Raw genomic sequence first — 20,826 nt, forward strand, 5'->3', positions numbered from 1 at the left:
GCAGACACTAGATTAAGTAGCAGTGCTGACACTAGTGCCTGTAATTAAATCACAAATGTCGAAGAGAGAGCACACACGCTGTCTGCACCGACACATGACAGTAAAAAAGGAGAGAGGCAGTACACGTTGTACTGTACTCAAGATACAGCATAAGTACGGGTGTCGGGGCTTCACCGACATACAACTACAACGAAAGGCGGGTACGACCAATTGTGTAGCGATTACACAGACTCTGTGTCTTAAAGCAATGCTGTCTTCATAACATGGAAAAGTACAGATAAAAAACGGTACAAGTTGTACAATTACTCACAGATATAGGAGTACAGATGCACTTTCTTCACCAACATATGACCGCAACAAAGCGGGTACTATCAGCTGTGTACCGATTATACAGACGCTAGGTCGAGCAGGCAATGCTAACCGCTAGCGCCCGTAATTAACACACGGAAATGTCGGGAGAGAGCGAGCACAACGCCTTCACCGACTAATTTTACAGAGAAGACATATTCTCAAAGGAGGCGAAAGACGCCTGGTATACTCAGCCAGTTGTAGCGTTGGCTGATCCAACTTCTATTACGGGGTGTTCACGGCGAACCGCGACGAACCTCCCGTCTCCGCTCGTCGCAGCCCTTGGAGGGCGAGCAGCTCGCAGCTCCGACAGATTGTCACAAGGCTACCAGCGACGGAGCGGCAATGGACGCTTTAATTCAGCTAGAGTTCGCTGACATGCGTCTACCTGCAAAGCGAGAAGATGAAAAGGAACAGATCCTCTGATGTCACCGGAAGATATAGGCTAGCCGGCGTCATCAGGGGTCATGGGTGACTTTGTTGGTATAAACACTCGACCTGCGCATGCGCAAGATGGAGACATCCAGTGCTAAAGCACCGCCTCTGGCGGTCAGTAAGGATGAAATAGAACACACTTGTGACAAAGGAGTAGATTTGTTGCAAAATTTTGTGTCAGTGAGTGGTAGAAGAAAAAAAGAAGCAAAAAGTATAGTCACACTGAAAAATGCAGGATGTGAGATTGAAGGAAAAGAAGAAGTCAGCTGGATAGGGATGGATGGATGGAGGAAAGGGAGGGAGGAATGAGATCTGGCAGTGTCAGGATTTTGCCTTTTCACACCACACACTGTGTTTTTCTCATCCACACCAGGGGTGAGATCGCTCTCTTTTCTCTGTCTCTCTCACACACACACACACACACACACACACACACACGGCTGGTCATAGACACAAATTACTGTGTCAACTTCCCCAGGGCAGCTTTGGTAGAGAATCATGAAAAAAAAATTCATTTTCTCTGAAAGGAATGTGCCAGTTATTTAAAAGTCACTCTTTTCTTTTTGTGACAGGGTTTTTTCTGCCTCTCAACTCAGTGGTGGTCAGCACATTCCTTTAAGTCACTTCATCAAGTACAGTGGTAAAAGTAAAAGTACGCAACACAGTTATGTCTATTTGTTAGGGCATTAAAAAAGCGGTCTGAAAAAGCCTGGAATCGTTACGTAAGGATCCTGTCTCCGGAACAGCCGATCGTCCTGCTCTGGGCACTAGTCCGGGCACATCCGGTTGCGTACAGTGAACCGCAGAAGAAGAATAACGTCCGTTGTGGAGGTGTTTCACTTGGGACAGTGTCTTCTGACTCTGGTTCTGACTCCGGGTTAAAGACGTAAAAGGGACTGCAGCTGGGAGTCGTGAAGAAGCTATTTTTAAACGCTGTTAAACAATGTTTTGATAATGAGTAGCAGTGCATCCACCGTTCCAGAGGGGGGAGCTGCGCTTCTAAGAGCTGACGTGCTAAATACGCCACTTCCAGGTACCTGGCCAATCACAAGACATTTGGGAAAGCTCTCGTTGGCTGGCCAATCACAACACAGTTCTGTCTTCTGGGGGTGAGATTTCTTCTGAAACAGAGCGGCTGACGAGAGCTTCAGTTAGGAGAGATTTCTATTGGCTGGTTTGCAGCAATTAGGAGGTTTTCGACCATAAAAACGAGACCTTTATAACTCACATATATGTGCGATAGGACCACTCTATGGTAGCTTTAAAATAAAGGCTCAACATTGATGACTGCCATCCTGTATGCAACAAGAACATGTGATTACATCCCGACAAAAAAATCCACCTGAGAATGTCCTTATAAACTCAGACATTCACATTTGTCATGAGAGAGCGAGAGAAAAAGACACAGAGTAGGTGTTGAAATTCAATTCAATACTTTCCACTCGTTGTCCATGTCGAGGAATTCCTCTGTGCGGTTCTCTGCAATTAGTCGCACATCTGTTGTTTTTTTGAGAGTCAAGGCAAAGGATCGCAGCTTCCAGTCATTGTCAGTAAATTGTGCCATCACACCCAGGTAGATACAGTCATATATAAAACATTTGTTTTATCAATGGTTTCGTCGCTCAGCTTCTTAAAATGAATCCTTTCCGCCCCAACAACCCCAGCCTCTCTCCATCTTCAGCTACTATCTCTCAGTCTCTACTCTCTGACTGACGCGGATCATTTCCGGCTGTCATGTCAGAGGTCAGCATACATACTTTTTGTCACCTATCATTTTCTGGCCATTTATATCAGAGGCAATAAGACCTTTGACGTAGATTTAAGAGTTTTCTGGACCAATTCACTGTTGGCACATGCCAGAAACAAAACACAAAAACAAATGCAGGGATTTGAGTGTGACTGATTAACATGGTTGTGGAAAAGAACCAGCCAGCACGTGAACATCCAGTATTGCTGGGTGAAATGCTGATTCTGTACGTGTTCGAAAATAAGGAATTTCTTTCATGTCTGAGGACAGAGGACGCATGTTTGAAGAAAAAGTTTCATCCAGCCTGGAGGATTTTGTGTCGAATATTTGCAGTGCTTTAACAAGCACAGATCAAGTGACAGCCTCACTCATAGCTCTCTCTCTCCCCCCCCCATCTGTCTCAAGTTTTGGAGAGCTTGCCCCCAGCTCGTTACAGGGAGACCATATCAGCGCTGTTGGCATGGTTACAACAATGCGAGACCAAGATGGCCATCCCATCCACAGCTGTTACAGAGTATCCTGTAATGGAGCAGAGACTGAAGGATGTCCAGGTACACACACAAACACACACACATTTAATGTATGTGCATTTATAAATAATATTTAAATGTTAAAGTATATGTAAAGGTAATATAGCAATCTCGCAAAAAAAACATACGGTATGCAATGGTGCTATGTACTCTGTGGAGAACTGTCTGGATAATAAAGTGCATATTTATACAAAACTCTCACCAAGGACTTAATCTTAATCATGTGGCAAAGGTGCAGTGCAATAAATGAATTCCTTTGGAGGTCAGGACCTCCACTTATTATTATAGTAAAGTGTCATCATTCTCCCAAGCCAAAAGTCCACAGAGAAAATGTGTGTTTTTAGCTCACAGGTTCATGGGAGATCCTAGTATACTACTGCCTCGTGTGGTAAGTATGTGTTACTGGAGTAAAATGTCAAAGAAGGATTTCACACGCCGAATTCACGAAATAAACACATTCGAACTAACTGATGGAGGCAGGTGTAAAAATACATCTTAGAACAATGCTTTCTTACACAAAACAGTTTATTTTGTCGGATTTGCGTGAAGTTTAACCTGCAGTTAAACCCTGAGAGACACAAACAAATCAACAATGTTAGCAAACAAGCTAACGAACGTCGCCTCAAATGACTGCCGTCCGCTGCTACAAGCCATAAACAGCTAACACGTATGAAAGCGTGAACTCCGTGGCGCTGGTAAAACTACGCATACTTATCAGTTAGTGCTGGGACCGGTTCAACGAGCACAATCCTCCGTGTATTTTCAAAACAGTGAGCTTTTAGGACCTTGCCTTCGCTGAGGGCGCCGCGAGCAGAGAGAACATGAAAGCGAACAACGTTTCGCGAGACGTGACTTGATCGAAGACATCCCCTCTTCTAGGGCGAGTCCCAAAATCCTCATTGAAAATGCATTAGATAGTCATTTTCCGGATTTTTTTTTTAACATGAGAGTCAATGGGAGAATGCTCAGATTCAGGTCATCTCCGGGCGATTTCATTGACGTGGAGAATCGCCCGGAGTTGACCTGAATCTGACAATTCTGATTGGACAATGACAGATAATAATAGAACACTGATAATAACTACTTTTGCTGGCAGAGACGGTTGAAAGGAATATTAGTACTAAGGATCTTTGGAATTGGTTAGAAAAAATAATTGTCTTTCTCCTAGTTGGTTGTGCGTCGCCCAAATCGCCCGATACACCATCCGCCCATGCGTAACTATGTGATCACCTACAGTGCTTCAAATTCAACTGTAGCTACATCATCGTTTTTCACTTGTTGTCACTGCACCATGTTATGAATACATATTTTAGTCAGTTTCTCTATGTTATTTTCTGTAATGATAGAGGTTGGCATAAAGATGTGCTCTTAGTGGTATAAACTCTAATCCCACATCTATGCGGAGTCACCATTGATTCAGCAGATCGGTGGATTTACTGTGTATGATGTCTGTCTATGCTCCTGACAACACTGCTGCTCAACTCTATTTACAAATTCCCATAAAATGCTAAAATGGGCCTGGTTCTATAATCCCGTTAGGCTGTGTAACATTGTAATCAGTTTTTACTACAAGTAGTAAAGTTATATTGCCAGCGGTGATGCCAACCTGCCAAAGCAGCACGCTTTTAAGGTGCACTCTCTCCCACTCTTTGAGGTAGCAGACAGATAGAGAGAGAACAGGTGACACGCCTCATTAACCGAGAGTCTGATTCACAACCACAACCTAGTGAGTAAATAGTGTGCATCTGATCTACGCCACTCTGCACCAGGACACTGTCCAAATGACTGTCATAAATAAAACATCCCTATAGAAAGAATCATTAGGTGATCAGAGTGCGCACTTAAAAAAGAAGAAAACATTTTCGACCAAGTCTGCTTGACACACACACCGCACACTCTACGACGCCATCTAATTCTTGAGTGCATGTTTGCCTCTTTATCTCGCCATTAAACAGCCTTTTCCCTCTGGAAACAAATTTAGAAAAGCCCTCATTATTCCTACCAAAGTCCTCACAGGAAATCAGCCTTTTATGCTTGCAGGGACAAAAGAGCCGCAAGAAAGATTTGAAATAGTGAAATAGCAAAAATAATACATTTGAACTTACTGATGGGGACAGCAATGGAACAACAACTCTTGCGCTGTGATGTTAAATCGCTATTTGTCTCTATGGACTTTGGTGCAGGGAGGGAGCAGTTGAAAAATGTTAGTTACCAGTCTGAAAAGGTCATTTAATTGTTGGATAAAACACAAACAAATTCTGAAGATATTGTAGATTTGATCAGAGGAGCCTTTTTTTAAGTGGCTGAAATCAGTTTTTCCTTGTGTCCCCATTGGCAGCATTAAGAAAGAGCTTCCATTAGTCCTTAGTACAACCACATACTGTAGATTAACCTGATCTATCTCTGAACTATCCCTTTAAATCACTGTCGCTCACTTACTGTACACAGATACCTCTAAGGCTAAAACAATTATTTATTTAATCGTCAGCTATTTTGGATTGAGGGTTTAGTTCATGATTAAAACAAGCTCTCGCATTTTTCGGCTTCTTAAATTAATAAATACATTTTCTAGTTTATTTTGCTCCATGTAAAAAAAGAAAATCATGAAGATGGAATCGTTTTGGTTTTAGATTTAGCTTTAGATCATGAACATCATCATTTCCACGCTATAAAAACACTGAACAAAAAATTACTCAATTAATCGTGAAAATAAACAGTGATGAAAATAATCGTTAGTTGCAGCCCTGGATACCTCACAGTATGTGTGTACCATGTGTGTATGTGCATACTCAGCCCTCGTTAAACGTGATAATGGCCTTATAACATAGCAGGAGATCCAGTCTCGTGGCCTGGAATCAATTGAAGATGATTATAGACAATAATTATGGATTCATTCTGCATGCTGATAGGCCGTCGATAATTTTCCCGCACAGCTGTTTCCTATCTCGCCATTTGGAGGGACAGTGTGTCGTCAGAGTTTCTTATGAGGCGAGTCTAATGCAGCTCATTCTAGTCTTTTTGAAATAATAAATACAGCTTATGTCGTGATCTGCTGGTGCTTTATTTTAGTGCTGCATTCTGTAACGCAAAATAGCTGATTTTCTCTGTGGAGGTTTTTATTTTTTATTTATTTATTTCAGAAATCAAATTTTCTCATGTAAATACTGTATTTTCAGTGTGTTTTTCAAAGTCAAAGTTCAAACTCTCTTTCACGCTCTCGTGCCTCCAGGCCCTTCAGGAGTCCCTGACTGAACACCAGGGGGAGGTAGACTACCTGACGGCAGCGGTGGAGCAGGTCTTCCAGAAAGCTCCACCAGATATCAGCCAGAAGTACGGCATGAAGTGATGAGTAATGAAGAAACAATTAAACCAGGAATTTCTAAAAAAAAATAACTCTGCTGTTCTAGCTTATGATTCAAGTGTTTAAATATGTATTTAAAACTCTCTGCCTTCATTGTTTTCCTACAGAAGACATGTTACTGTGTTTTACAAAGTCAGGAATACTGCCTCAAAAGAGTGCAGTTAAACTACATGTAAAGCAACCTTAAAGGTCCAATATGCCGTCAGAGATGGTCATGCATGTCACACCAAAAAGGGACAGTGTCGGCTAATTGCAGTCAATTATCATGCATATTCTAGCTGTTCAACCAATTAAACAGATATAACATATAATATATGCATCAAGAGACTTCTGCGTACAGGAGGAGAAGGTCGAGCTCTGAGTCCTCTCATTTGTGGAAACTGCAGCCTAATTTTAACCCTGGTCTTATCTCTGTCCTTGTCTGAAGCCTTTTAACCCAAAGAATGGTCTTTGGAAGTAAATCCTTTTTTCTCCTCGCCTCAAGCGAGTGTGCATTCAGCTCAGCTGGTCTTGTCCTAGAAGAAGCGTGGACAGGAACAAGCTTTTTTTCTCCAGCAATTAAAAAAAAAAAAACAGTTTGGAATAATTTTAATTCTGTTTATTTTGTCTGTTTATTTCACCTCTTCCTACACCTGATGCTGAGATGTGGAAATTATATATTATAGTGTGCAAGGTCAGCACTCAGGAGTGACACTTTCTGATAAGTGTTCTATATAAACATAAATACATAAATGAAGGACTGCTAAATGTGTGTTGGTTGGTTTGGGTTGTAATTAAAATATCCATTTGCTGGCCAGGTGGGTCAAGTTTAGCCTACACAAGGAGTCTGGCTCATCTATATTTACAAAGGCAATATTTGCTTACTAGTCCCTTGTGAGGCAGACTGTTGCATACTGGACCTTAACCCTTTAAGGTACGCACCAAGAAAAAGTAAAGGAAAAATAATTGATTTGCATGTTTTATTCACTTATGATAACAATAACGACAATCAATATCTATTTTATTTTTTTTTTAAATCAGACCCTACAATATTTCAGATACAGTCCTCTACCAAACGGTTGAGACGTCTGTTCATAACAAAAGTACAACATTCAGAGAAATCACATTAAGTGCAATTTCTTGATCAATAAATTAAAGCAATCATTTTAACAACACTAACCCTCCCCCCCCCCCCCTAATTTTACCAACATTAGCTAGCTTCTCTACCTTTACCATAAAATGACAAGTCAACTGTTTGGTAGAGCATGTTTTGAAAACTTTTGATCCTTATAAGACTTATTTTTGTTGCATTAAATTACATAATTCTGTACTCCTCTGAAACGATAACATGTCAACAAAATAGTCTTGCCTTCGAAAGTCCCGCGGATATGCACCATGATATGACGAATGAATTTTTTTTTTGTGTCACTTGCTGTTTAAAGGAATGCTGTAAAGCAGGGGTCTCAAACTGGCGGTACCAGGGGTCCACATACGGCCCCCAAATCAATTGCATGTGGCCCACCAATTAATATCAACTTATAATGAGTTTAGAGCTGAAACAATTAGTCGATTAATTAATTGATTATTAATTATTAATCAATTACTAAACTAATCGTCCACTATTTTGATAATCGATTTTTTCTTGATTAAAACAAGATTTCTGATAGTTTTAGCTTCTTATGTGAATATTTTCAGGTAAATAGGAAAATAATGGTCAGATTAATTGATTACAAAATAATTATTAGTTGCAGCTCTAAATTAGTTATTATTATTATTATTATTATTATACTATGTTATGTTATTATGCTACTATATTACTATGTTTACTATATCATAAATATGTTTATATTGTCAAATTTTTCTTTCCATATCAAAACAATCACTTTTTCTCAAAAACTTGGCCTTTTTTTTTACTTCACCGGCCCCTTACTGACCAAACTAGGCACTCAGTGGCCCCCAGGTCATTTGAGTTTGAGAGCCCTGCTGTAAAGGCATACTGCTCAAAGACGCAATGGTAGAGGTGGCTCAATCAGGTTGAGTTCAGCTTGATGCATTTCTCACTGAGATATCGTGACTCAAATTGTGGTCGACCAAATATTTGAGTAGTATCTTAAAGGGTTAAAAAAACAAATACCATACCATCATATATACCTATGTCTGGCTCTCTCTTCTGAATCACTTCAATAAATCAGTAAGGAGTGTGCATTAGTCATGCTTCATTAAGGAAACGAGTCACTCATGTCACAAGCCAGTAAGATTCTGTTCTCCCCTGTGCCACTGTAGGTATCGCGCAGAGATGGACACCATCATGGCACGCTGGAGGCGACTCAGCACCACGCTGACAGACAACGCTCAGAGAATCCAGGAGTTGATGGCCAAACTGATGCAGTTTGAGGTGAGATAGATGAGAGGGATTATTCCCGAAAACATCAGAGAATAAAATCAAATGCTGTGTTTTATATCCAAAGCCACAACTCTTCATGCGCATGCTGTCAAATGAAATTATGATTAAAGGCTGCCAAGTACTTCACTGGAAAACGTACGGCTGTTCTTCAACAGCTCATCAACTTTTAGAGGATCATCTTGATTTTCACCATGGATTTTCTCTACCTCTCTTTTGTCTTCCTATTCCAGAACGATGTAAAGACTTTAAAGAAGTGGATGGCCGACGTGGATGTCTTCCTGAACGAGGAGTGGCCAGCGCTGGGAGACTCAGAAGCTCTGGAGAAACAGCTAGAGCAGTGCACAGTGAGCAATGCTTCCATCCTGACCCTAAAACTTCACTGTCGGTTAAAAAGTTGAAGGTCCACTGTGTGGGCTTTGTTGTTTTCATGAAATGAAAACCGTTGTGTTTCATGACTTAAAAATGAGCCCTTCATGTATTATCATCTGCAAATTCGACTATATTGTATCACCATCAAATCAAACAGCATGTTGTTATGCTGCACTGTGACAATGTGAAACCTAAATCCTACACACTGGTCCTTTAACTTTAACAAAAATGTCCTTAATTAAATAAGGATATTCTTGACCTGCCCTCTGTGCTAAGAACCTCCACGCAAATCTACACCTTATGTCATCTTATGAATATGTTTGCTGCTTTATCTCACTGTTAGACAACGTTTTTCCATCTGGTAACAGAAGTTTCTAAATAACATTATTCCTGAATCTCTGTGACATATTAGGAGGATTTTATGGCCAGTTGCTTTAGATTTATTACATAATGCACCTTTAAACCAGCTTAGCTTTTTGTTAAGTGGGTAAAATGCGTTCGACTTTGTCCCTGCTTGTAGCAATGTCCTCTGTGTCTCAAGCTGGTCCTCAACACAGGGGACATGCATAATGTAGACAGCTTTAATTGACTGTGTCAGTACCTTACACAATCCTGCTTCAAAAAACAACAATAAGGAAAAAAGTTTTGAAAAGGTTATCATTTGAGAAATTCTCAGAAGGCTGCGAAAGTTTGAGAAATAGTTTATACAACGCCCTTGTGCATTAAATAAAATAAAATACCAAAATAAAAAATCTCCTTGAAGAAGTAGAGAGCAAGATTCTTCATCGTTACCTATAAAGACATTAAATCTGTGATTTAAGACCTCAAGGATTTACTGTAGAATGTGCATAATCTCATCATCTCACCTGTGTAACATCCAGGCTCTGGTCAATGACATCCACACCATCCAGCCCAGCGTCAACGGCATCAACGAAGTGGGTCTGTACCTGAAGAAAGAGGCGGAACCGCCATTCGCCGTCCACATTCAGAAAGAACTCGATGAGCTCAACGCCCAGTGGGAGAACGTCTGTAAACAGGTGTGTGATTAACCCACACTGTGTGCCTCATGCTGCTTTTATGTGTCTGCGTTACATGGAGTGTTTGTATTGTGTGTTCTACTGCCCGTCTAGGCCTATGCTAAGAAGTCGGCGCTGAAAGGTGGCCTGGATAAGACCATGGCTCTGAGGAAGGAGATGCAGGAGATGCAGGAGTGGATCAACCAGGCTGAGGAAGACTACCTGGAGAGAGACTTCACATATAAGACACCTGAGGAGCTCCGCAAAGCCGTGGAGGAGCTTAAGGTGTGTGTGTGTGTGTATTCAGACGGTGTAGGATAGATACAGGAATTTTATCTTAAATTTAAAGGTGCATTATGTAATAAATCTGAAGCAACTGGCCATAAAATCCTCGTAATATGTCACAGAGACTCAGGAATAATGTTCATATAACAAACTGAACTCACCAACAACAACAGTAAAGCTAAAAGATTTGCATTAAAAAACCACAAGCCGTCTACCAATTATTGCAGTTCGTAGAGTCTCAGCTGCCGAGCAACCACGGGTTGCCAGTTACGTCAGAAAACGAAACCTAAAAGACCTCTGTATTTTGAATTTGAATATAGTAACTGTTTTTGCCACATTCTTACATATGACACCTTTAAGGAAAACAAGTGTCACCATCCTCATTACCACAGTATTGAGTTGAATAAGATTAAAGAGATGGTTCAGGTTCAGTGTATAATAGTTTGTAACATCTAATGGTGACACGAGTATAAAGAGTTAACTTGTAAAAGACTGCAAAGACGGCACCTTTACATTTTCTTTAAAATGCTCCGTGTACAGTCAAAACATGGATGTTCCTGTTTGATGTATTGTGCTTGGAGCTAATTTGCATCCACAGACCTTTGGCAAGTCAGATCAACACAAAGTACAACATTAACATTTATACACAAAATATATAGTTCACAACAACAAAAAAGCACATTATAGACGTATGCATGTTTCATTCACTGATTCATTGGCTCACTTCACACTCTGTGGCTTTGCCAACTACAGAAACATCAATATAATTGTTCATGCATCCATAACCACCAAACCCTTGTTTCCCTCCTTCTTCCTCCTTGTGTTCCTTCTTTCACTGCTCACTTGACTTTTAGGACTTATGTTAATATAATGTTAATGCAGACAAATTAAATCAACTAAGTGCTTTTCTTTGAGACCAGTTTTATTATTCGGAAAAGCACATTGAGCCACTATGTGCTGACTAAAGAGATCCTTTAAACTTTTGTTCTGTAATTTTATTAGTTTCACACTCGCATTAAAAACCAATGTAATGTTTTAAAGTTAACTGAGCCGAGCAATGCATGTGTTGGCGTTTCAGAGCAGAAGCCAGGGAGGTCAGAAAAGCTAGACCAAAGTCAATCTATTTAAAAGCATCGAAATCCTATACGTCACATTAGTCATTGTTTAAATGACTAGGATTGTTTACATTAGTAATTAAACCGATATGTCAGGGTTCTTTAGGGAAAATCAGTGTCTGTTTAAGCCTTTTGAGAACATGTTTGCCCTACTATGTCCCAGTCAGACAGCTTTTTTAAACTGGAAACTGAGGCTATAAAACTGCTCATGCTTCAGTATCAGTATCCATATTGAAAATCAGCCTTTTTTTTTTTTAAATATATATGTTTTTTAAAAGGTGAGGTGTGCGACCCATTCAGAACAAGGTCCTTTCTGCATGGTGTTTGCATGTTCTCTCCGGGTCCTCCGGTTTCCTTCCACAGTCCAAAAACATGCAGATTTGGGGATTAGGCAAATTGGACACTCTAAATTGACGTTAAGTGTGAGTGTGGGAGTGGACGGTTGTTTGTCTTGATGTGGCCCGGTTATGGACTGGTAACCTGTCCAGTGTGTACCCTGCCTTTTGCCCTCGCGACCCTCATGTGGAGGATAAAGTGGTAGAAGATGGATGGATGCAGAGTCAGAGGTTTACAAAAGTCATGCGAAAACCTGTTCAGGTGATCAAGTGGGACTGCTTTTTCTGTATCCGTAAGAAACACAGACAATCATACCTCACTATTTGGCAGACTATTTAAGCTGTGAAATGTTCCCATTTCTCCGTCTGCCTGTCAGTGCCAGTGCTCATCTGTGCAGTGTCGCTGGTTAAAGATGTTTGCTCATTACCGCCGATATGTCTGCGTAAACATATCTGTGGGGAGTGACGAAGTTGGAGCCAAAATGCCAAAACTAAGCTATTTGTACACTGCAAAAAAAAATTCTGAACTTCGATAAATAATCTATTGTAGAGTTATCCAGGCTTAGATGTTATGTGTGTTTCATGTTGGTTCCCAGCACAGATTAGTACCTCATAAGACCACGCTCCAAAAAAAACCGAACTATCCCTCGAACAACTTGACTTTATACTGAATAATTTAGCTGTCACTTTAATTATAAATGAACATGTAGGAATATCATCAAACATAAAATGCATATGTCTTTCTACCAGAGGGCCCAGGAAGAAGTCCACTCCAAGGAGCTAAAGGTCAAACTCCTCACAGACAGCGTGAACAGCTTCATTGCCAAAGCCCCGCCCACGGCCCACGATGCCCTGCGCTCAGAGCTGGATGTGCTGACAGCCAACTACCAGCGCCTGTGCAGCCGCCTTGATGGGAAATGTAAAACTCTGGAGGTATGATGTTTGCCTTCTTGTGGCCTCTGTCTTTATAATTAGTCATTTCAGGCACCTGCATGGTTCAGGGGCGGAGGTGGTGCTCACATTCATCGGTGTTTGCAGAGAATACATCAGATTAAGTGAAAGTGAAGCAAGGTTAGCCAAGGCTCTGTGTCGACTTTCTTTTCTTTCATTTAAGACACTCAAGCTGAATGTGAATTTTTCTCAATACATCAAAACAAAAGTTGAAAATATAACCTCGAAAGGGTGAAATTATTCATATTTTTTTGTTTTTTTAGGATGCTTTTTTTCCCCCAATATAATACTTAAGATTAGGAACATGAACTGTGTCACCTGAGCATCATAATGAACACAGTAAGGGAACAAAGGGAGCAAAGAGTGTATAACTTTATTTCGCTATTCTACTTTCATTTGGTTTGTATCTGTAAACGTTCGGATGTCTTCTTCTTCTTCCCTTTTCGGCTTCTCCCTTTCTGGGATCATCTAACATCGCGTCCTATCCCGTGTCCTCCTCATGTCCTCCCTCACAACATAATAAAAAATCCTCCTCTGCATGTTATTTTATTTCCAAACTGTTCACCCTGAGCTGTCCCTCGAATATGTTCATTCCTAATCCTGTTCATCCTGGTCATTCCCAATGAAAACCTCAGTATCTTCAGCTCATACTCATCACCCCTGACGCTCGTCTCCACCCACTTCACCCTGCCCGCCCTCTCTTCTTCACCTCACCATTGTAAACTTTCAGATGTGAACATCTACTTTAGTTATATTTTTCACTCGGTGTATACTCCTAATACAGTCTAGCTGTAATTGTATGTCTTGTTTTTCTATTCTCTTTGACCAGCTGACCAGCACAAGCCTTTGACATATTTGTACCTGTATAACTGGTGTGACAATGAAAGTCTTAAATGGGAACATATGGACATCCTTCCATAAATCCTTCCTGAATGTGTGAATATAAAACTAAAAGTTGAGCTGGATTCTAAACCAATTTGCTGCAGCTGTCCTGGGTCTCCATTTCTTCACCTTTTCATCTTTGCCTCATTCTCCCTGAGCAATAATTACCTCTGCATCTTTGTTTTCAGCTTAATGGTTTAAGCACTCCCACTATTTGTCTTTTTTTTGCTGCTCTCTGACTGTCATCCTTCTCTTTAACACATAAAATGTCAAAAACATTTGGCTGCATCATCTATCGCTTTTCATCAACCTTTCATCGACTAAGCCGTTTCATCTTTATCACGCCGCCTTCTGTGGCTCCTAATGATTTTGTTTATGCACTGATCGACTCCAACAATAAAGGAGGTGGCTGGTTTTAATGTTGTGCCTGATCAGTGTGTTTTTTGTCTTTGTCAAGTCATGAACTATGATTTAGTGAAAGTTTAAAATAACAGATATTAAAACAGTGCGGAGACATTTGAACCAGTTCACTGTTGTGTGTTGTTGTGGCTGATCTGTGCATGTGTGTGTGTGGTTTCTAGGAAGTATGGGCTTGTTGGTGTGAGCTGCTCCACTACCTGGAGCAGGAGAACGCCTTCCTGGACCAGTTGGAGCAGAAACTGGACGAGACAGAAAACCTGAAGGGAGGACCAGAGGAGCTGCAGGAGGCACTGGATGTGAGTATGAGGAGGAAGGAGGAGAGGACACACACCTTTACTCAAGTGATAACACCTTTGAACTTAATGATGAAGGCTGCAGGGGATCAACATCTCCTGTGTGCCGTCATGTGAAATCTCTTTGCTGCAGCCTCAGTGACGTCAGCTCTTCATGTGCTCTGTATTTTGGATTTTTTTCTTTTTGTGACCTTTCTGGGAAAATAATGGGAACGTCTTACTTGTTAACTCAATTTACTGAAAGTGAGAAATAACTGTAATAATAATGGATTTTTACCTTGTTAGGAACCAAAGAGACCTTATGTGAGGAAATTTAGCACATTTATAGACTTATACTTCTTGTATTTGTTGAGGAAGCATAAAGAAAAAAGTGGACAAAGGTAAGATAATAACAGTAAAAGCCCAAAGAGTGTGTTTCATATAAGATAAATATTAATTAGTGCTGTGCAAAAGTTTAATTAACGCACATTTCCATGACGACTAACCGGAAATAGATGCGCATGACGTCATGTTTATGTGCAGCAACACCAAAGTCCAGGTTTACCAGTTAGCTCTGCTAGCTGCATTAGCCCCTTTTTTAGCGTCTATAGCAAGCCTACAGTTTATTAAACGAAAAGAGCAGCGCTACTAATAACCGTACCTGTGTACTGCGTATGTGTGCCTCTGTTTTTAAAGTTTAGCTAGACAGCACTAATATTAATATTACATTAAAAATACATTCTACGTGTACAGTATATATATTCTGATTTTAAGATGAAGAGATTTTTCACCGCACTAATACTGTCACTTTCTCCCTCTCACAAACTCCAACTCACTTTATCAAAATCTCAATTTGTGGATTCTTACTACTAGTGCAGAAGTTTTTTCAGTTATGGTAATGCATGATAAGGAATGTAAAGGCTAACATAACACAAACACTGTGCAACCTCATTATGCACAACGCTAATGCTAATGTGTTTGGTATTATGTTAGCCCTACGCTACTGCAAATCATAGCCTCGCTAGATTACCTTTGGAAACAGGTTCGCCAAGTAAGCCCAACCTCTTCACTCCCATCTCCCTGCTCCAGACGCAGCTGCTGCTGATGAGCCGCTGCCTGCTTGGTCACAACAGCTAGCTACGCTAATGCTAATCGAAAATGTAAAAATTTACATTGCATGAGGTTGCACAGTGTTTGTATTATGTTAGCCCTACGCTAATGCTAATCGTAGCCTTGCTAGCCTCCTTTGGAAACAGGTTCGCCAAGTTAGCCGCAAAATAGTAGCATGCTAATACTAAATAAATATTTGCTTGCGTATTGGTGGATGGACACCGACTTCGTCGTTTCAGTATAACCGCATGTTCTGAGTTGAACCATGTGAAAATGTCTCACGCACTCTGAGGACAGCCTCTTCACTCCCATCTCCCCGCTCCAGACAGCACAGCTGCTGCTGATGAGCCACTGCCTGCCTGGTGTAACGTGATAAATCAGTGAAAATTAAAACTCCAAAAAATGTGAAAAACAAGGATGGACACCATTGGGCCATGCTCAATCCATATCCAAAATCTTAGGGCAAGATATGCCTGTCACAGACACATAGACGCAACTTGCTTTATAGATAGATAATATCGCTTAAAAAAATAATAATTATCTGGAAGAAAAAAGTATAGAAGCAGCCTGTAGTGTATTCATCATATGATTGATATTGTCAGTCGAAAATAAAGCAAAATTATGGTCAAGTCTCTATATATATGCTTTGGAGACACAAATGCAGAGATCGAGAAGCACGCTGCCATGCTTCTTTTTAAAGTTGTCATCAGGTCAAATAAATGTGAATAAGCTCAGTGTGATGCGGGTGAGAGGAGAATGTTGGCTCATAGCTGTAAAAATGCAAGGGAATATCTAATTTTGTCTTGTTTGTCAATGTGTTCAGAGTCTGGAGCTCCTCCTGCGTCACCCAGAGGACAACAGGAACCAGATCCGAGAGTTGGCCCAGACACTGATGGATGGAGGAGTTCTGGACGAACTTATTCAACAGAAACTCGACGCTTTCAACACACGATGGGATGAACTTATGGCAAGGGTAAGGATATACACACTGAGACAGACGTGCTCTATTCAAAATGACATAATTGAAATCAATCTCATGATGTTAATTATTCACTCACAGCCCTGGTGCATGTTCAAGAAACGGTATTTGATGATATGTCGTCTATAGAGTTTTCTTGTGTTAATAGTTGTTACGGAGAATTTGATTATCAGGTGAGATGACCAATGATGGAACCTCTAGAGTCAGTGATAAGTTAAGTTGAAAGATTTTGTTGAAGACAGCTCAGATCACAGGAGAACTGAGACAGTGTCTGAGATCTGAACAGCAGGGCTGATACGTATAGTGAGTAAGACTTGAGATTATCCGGGAACCTAGAAAGGTGCCTAGTTTGTTAATAATGTGCACCAGGTCTGGTTATAAGAGTACGTGAGGAATTAAACTCAAAGTTGGCTGAAGATTAGAATTTTCTCTCACAAAAGTGAAATGAAAATGATGAGGCAATCCTCCCTTCTTTTTTCTTCTTTTGTCTTCCATTGGCTGTTCTCTCAGTCCCCCCTCCCATCATCATCATATATCAGTCCACCTTCCTTTTTCCACGCGAATGCAAATCATTTATTTGTATATCACACGACCACTTTCAAGCTCTTCTTCTTACTTTTCCCCCCTCTTTCCTCTTTCACTGCCTTTTCTTCATAATTTGCCTCCCTCGTCTCCTCATCCTCCTCCTCTTTGCTCTCTGCTTCCTCCCTTTCACCACTTCCTCTCCCCATGTCTCCCTTCCTCTCCATCATCAGCTGTCATGAGCACATTGTCAGCTGATAGAATACACACACACACACACTTGGTCACTCCTTGCCTACTGGGTTGATCCTCCCTCCGCAGCAAAAGATAAATGTTCTTCTAACTGTCTGATAAGCCTCCCTTTGTTTACTGACCCATCAGAGGACAGTGTGTGTGTGTCATGTTCGCGTGTCAGGCTGAAAATTTAAGGTTTTTTAAGAACATCCTTTCTTCTTCACCGAATATTGGGTGTTCACCAAGATGAGCAGTAGGTGGCACAAAAGTCATGGTCATCACCGCAGCAAAAGATGGCACAACTGTTGATCGAAACTCTCATACCTACAGTTTCAGTCACATTATTTCCTTTAGATGCTGAATCTGTTTGCACTAAATGTGCTTATTATGTATTTATGCCAGCTTTTCCACCTCCCTCATTTTTAAAAACCTTTATGTAATCATTCAAAGTTCCTTTTTCCTATTTTTCATGTTTCGATCAGCCAGGCTTGAGAAACCCAATGTATGAAATTCAATTGTTTGACATTAAAAATCTATTTCCTATCCATCTCCCTTTTCATATCCAAAGACAAATATGATAATAATGCAGTGGCTTAGTGTCAGCAATTTTTTTATTCAGCCTTATATCAGCAGAGAATTCCGTGGAGTGCAAGCATCCAAACAAATGCAGATATTAGATCGGTGTCCCTCGTGCTAAAAAAAAGTTTCATCACAACCTCATCTGCACTTCTCCACATTACAGAGCCTCATTGGCCATTTTAATTTAAGCTTCTTGGAACAGCCAAAAAACAATAATAAGAGGACGTGCAGTGTTGCCGATGGCGTTTCCAACACGAGACGGTGTTGCGAACAACGATCTCCTATCTCTCTTACTCACAATACCCGCCTTTGTCCCTCAGCGTGTGTGTGTGTGTGTGTGTGTGTGTGTGTGTGTGTGTGTGTGTGAGAGAGAGAGAGAGAGTGAAATTAGTAATAATGGAAAACAGAGTGTTTAATGAGAACATGTAGTCATGAGCTGACAATTGCAGGGGAAATGGAGTACATCGCCACAGGGAAGATTGTTATCAGTGTTGCCTAAATATTTAATCTCACTTAAATTCTCATTTCATACATTATAAACTAAGACATGGGAGTGGGAATGGTGCATCCACGGCTAACATTCCCAATACTGAGGAGGAAGAGAGAAAGAACTGCGGGGTCAGAGCTATACTTAGTCATTATCCCTCTGCATGGGATTAGCGTGCTCACCTGTAACCACAACATGCACTCCGTCTTTGTCTACGGGCTCACACAGGGTTGTGATGTAATTGGTGTTTTTACTAGTTAATCCTGTGAGCAGTCGCCAGATTAAAGGAGGGAAGGAGGGAAGGAATCACTTGCTGTTGTCAAAGTGCCTGATGCTTTGCTGACAACAGGCATCAGAGGATCTTTCATTACCGGTGGTGTTAGAGGCGACGACAGCCTCGATGTGGCTGGTGACACGGAGACAACATGAGAGATAAACCGAGGAGTCCTTCCCTCAAGAGGGTACACTCGGAGGGAGTGTGCGTGTGTGTGTGTATGTGTGTGTGTCGATATAGTATATGGTCAGAGTATGTACGAGCATGCGTATGTGTGGCGTCTAAAGGCAACATTGGACCTTTTTCACAGCAGACATTTTAAACCAGGACTCGTGGAGACTTCCTTCAACTTCCTCGTGGACTTCCTTCAACTTCCTCGATCATTTGCTTTCCGCATAGTAATTCAAAGTAGTGCGGCATGTCAGCACTTGTTAGTACGATACAATATCTTCAATATTGGTTTAACAAGGGAATTTTTTTAATTTAAACATCAGCAAAATAAAGGGCTAATGAAATCTGACTTGTGTTAAATTGAGTTTGTAACACTATGGTTCTATTATCTACACAATGTAAGAGATCTATTTCTCCAAAACCACCCGAGGACTCTTTAAAGGTTGCCATGTCTTGAATCTTGTTGCCTCCTTGTACTTTTGTGTACATCTGGTCTGTCTCCGAACAACCCACTTCCTGTATTTATAGCCCTCGTCCGTGTGTGTTTTTGTGTTTGCTGCTTCTCCAGGCGGCGCTCAGGCAGAGGGAGCTGGAGAAGAGTGCGCAGTGGGCCAGGGAGAATGACATGACACTGAGGCAGATGCAGGACTCGCTCGCCAACACAGACCGCCACCTCACCTCATACCTGGCCGACCACATCGACGCCCAGCAGATACCACAGGAGGCTCAGGTAAGCGTCGCGCACTGCATCGTACTGTGCAGAAAGCACATGCATTTTAGCTGATTATGCAGATTATGTGGCTGAGGCCCTGTTTTCTGGTGCCACTCTATACATTTAAACTTTTATTTCTGGAATATTAGTTTTATTAGTTACATTTGGTCGAGATAATTGGATGAATGGATTGAGAGATTATGTCCATGTGCGCTGTCGACAAGCCCTAATCTCTCTCTCTCTCTCTCTCTCTCTCTCTCGCTCTCTCACTCACTCACACACACACATACATACAGAGAAAGGGGCGAGAGAACAATTTAATTAGAGTGCTTGTGTTGATGAGCATTTGTGATTGCTTTGCACTTGTTATTTAGACTGTGTGTGTGCAAGTGTGTGTGTGTGTGTGTGTGTGTGTGTGTGTGTGTGTGTGTGTGTGTGTGTGTGTGTGTGTGTGTGTGTTTAAGGGGGTTACCAAACTTATCAAAGTTGGAATGCTCTCTCCTTGCTTCTGATTGCCCCCCTGTGGTCACCATAGGGTGATACACTGTAAATCCCTTTAAACTTTATTGCCTTTTACTTTACCTTCATGACAGACCTTATTCCATTCATTAATTATACTCTTTATAAATAAAGGTTCTTCATTCATAGCCATTTTGACAGGATTATGCAGGAAAACATAGGTGATAATGATAACGTTAATGGTGACCCTGCTTTTGCTTCTTCACCGTGTCAGCATGCATGTATTTGAGGAGCTGTGTTTGCTCATGTGCAGAAAATCCAGTCCGAGCTGAGTGAATATGATGCAACCTTGGAGGACATGAGGAAGAAGAACCAGGACAAAGAGCCGTCCCAGAACATCATGGGACAAATAGACCTCACACAGGTTTTTTTCCCCTTTACGTTTTTGCTGTACTGTCAACATTGTAAAGCCTGTGTTACAAAAAACTACACACATAACTGTGTACACGTCTCCTCATGTGAACATGTCTTCTCTCAGAAAATGCTGACCGACGTGTGGACAAAATTCCGCCTCTTCCAGAAGCCAGCCAACTTTGACTCTCGGCTGGCTGAATGCGAGCGTGTGCTGGCTGGAGTCAAAAGTCAGGTGGGGATGCTGGACATCCGCAGTGTGGAGCAGGACGTCGTGCAGTCACAGCTGGACCAGTGCATGGTTGGTAATTTCATCACTCTGGGGAAACGAGTAGATGAATAAATAGAGAAATGTTCTATGGAAGGCATTGTTCAGTTGTTTTGAAGTGTTGTTATGTGGTAGTTACATGTAGTAGGCATAGTACTTACCCAACACACC

At 41.2% G+C, this 20,826-nt stretch overlaps 1 protein-coding gene across 7 annotated transcripts in view; it reads left to right on the forward strand.

Moving 5' to 3' along the window:
* The window catches only part of dmd (dystrophin), a 304,958-nt gene that overhangs the window by 186,702 nt on the left and 97,430 nt on the right, over window positions 1-20,826 (forward strand). For 6 of the 7 annotated variants that reach the window (XM_083892996.1, XM_083892990.1, XM_083892991.1 and 3 more), the window contains 12 exons: window positions 2,936-3,081; window positions 6,290-6,390; window positions 8,684-8,795; window positions 9,035-9,148; window positions 10,055-10,210; window positions 10,304-10,474; window positions 12,675-12,857; window positions 14,339-14,473; window positions 16,383-16,532; window positions 19,374-19,535; window positions 20,290-20,400; window positions 20,515-20,688. In XM_083892996.1, coding sequence (XP_083749122.1) covers window positions 2,936-3,081; window positions 6,290-6,390; window positions 8,684-8,795; window positions 9,035-9,148; window positions 10,055-10,210; window positions 10,304-10,474; window positions 12,675-12,857; window positions 14,339-14,473; window positions 16,383-16,532; window positions 19,374-19,535; window positions 20,290-20,400; window positions 20,515-20,688 — 1,715 coding nt within the window. The remainder of the gene's footprint in view (window positions 1-2,935; window positions 3,082-6,289; window positions 6,391-8,683; window positions 8,796-9,034; window positions 9,149-10,054; window positions 10,211-10,303; window positions 10,475-12,674; window positions 12,858-14,338; window positions 14,474-16,382; window positions 16,533-19,373; window positions 19,536-20,289; window positions 20,401-20,514; window positions 20,689-20,826) is intronic. The other variant, XM_083892995.1, reaches the window with a different exon arrangement.

The sequence above is a fragment of the Microchirus variegatus genome (genome assembly GCF_963457635.1).
Source record: "Microchirus variegatus genome assembly, chromosome: 1".
Taxonomy (NCBI): Eukaryota; Metazoa; Chordata; class Actinopteri; order Pleuronectiformes; family Soleidae; genus Microchirus; species Microchirus variegatus.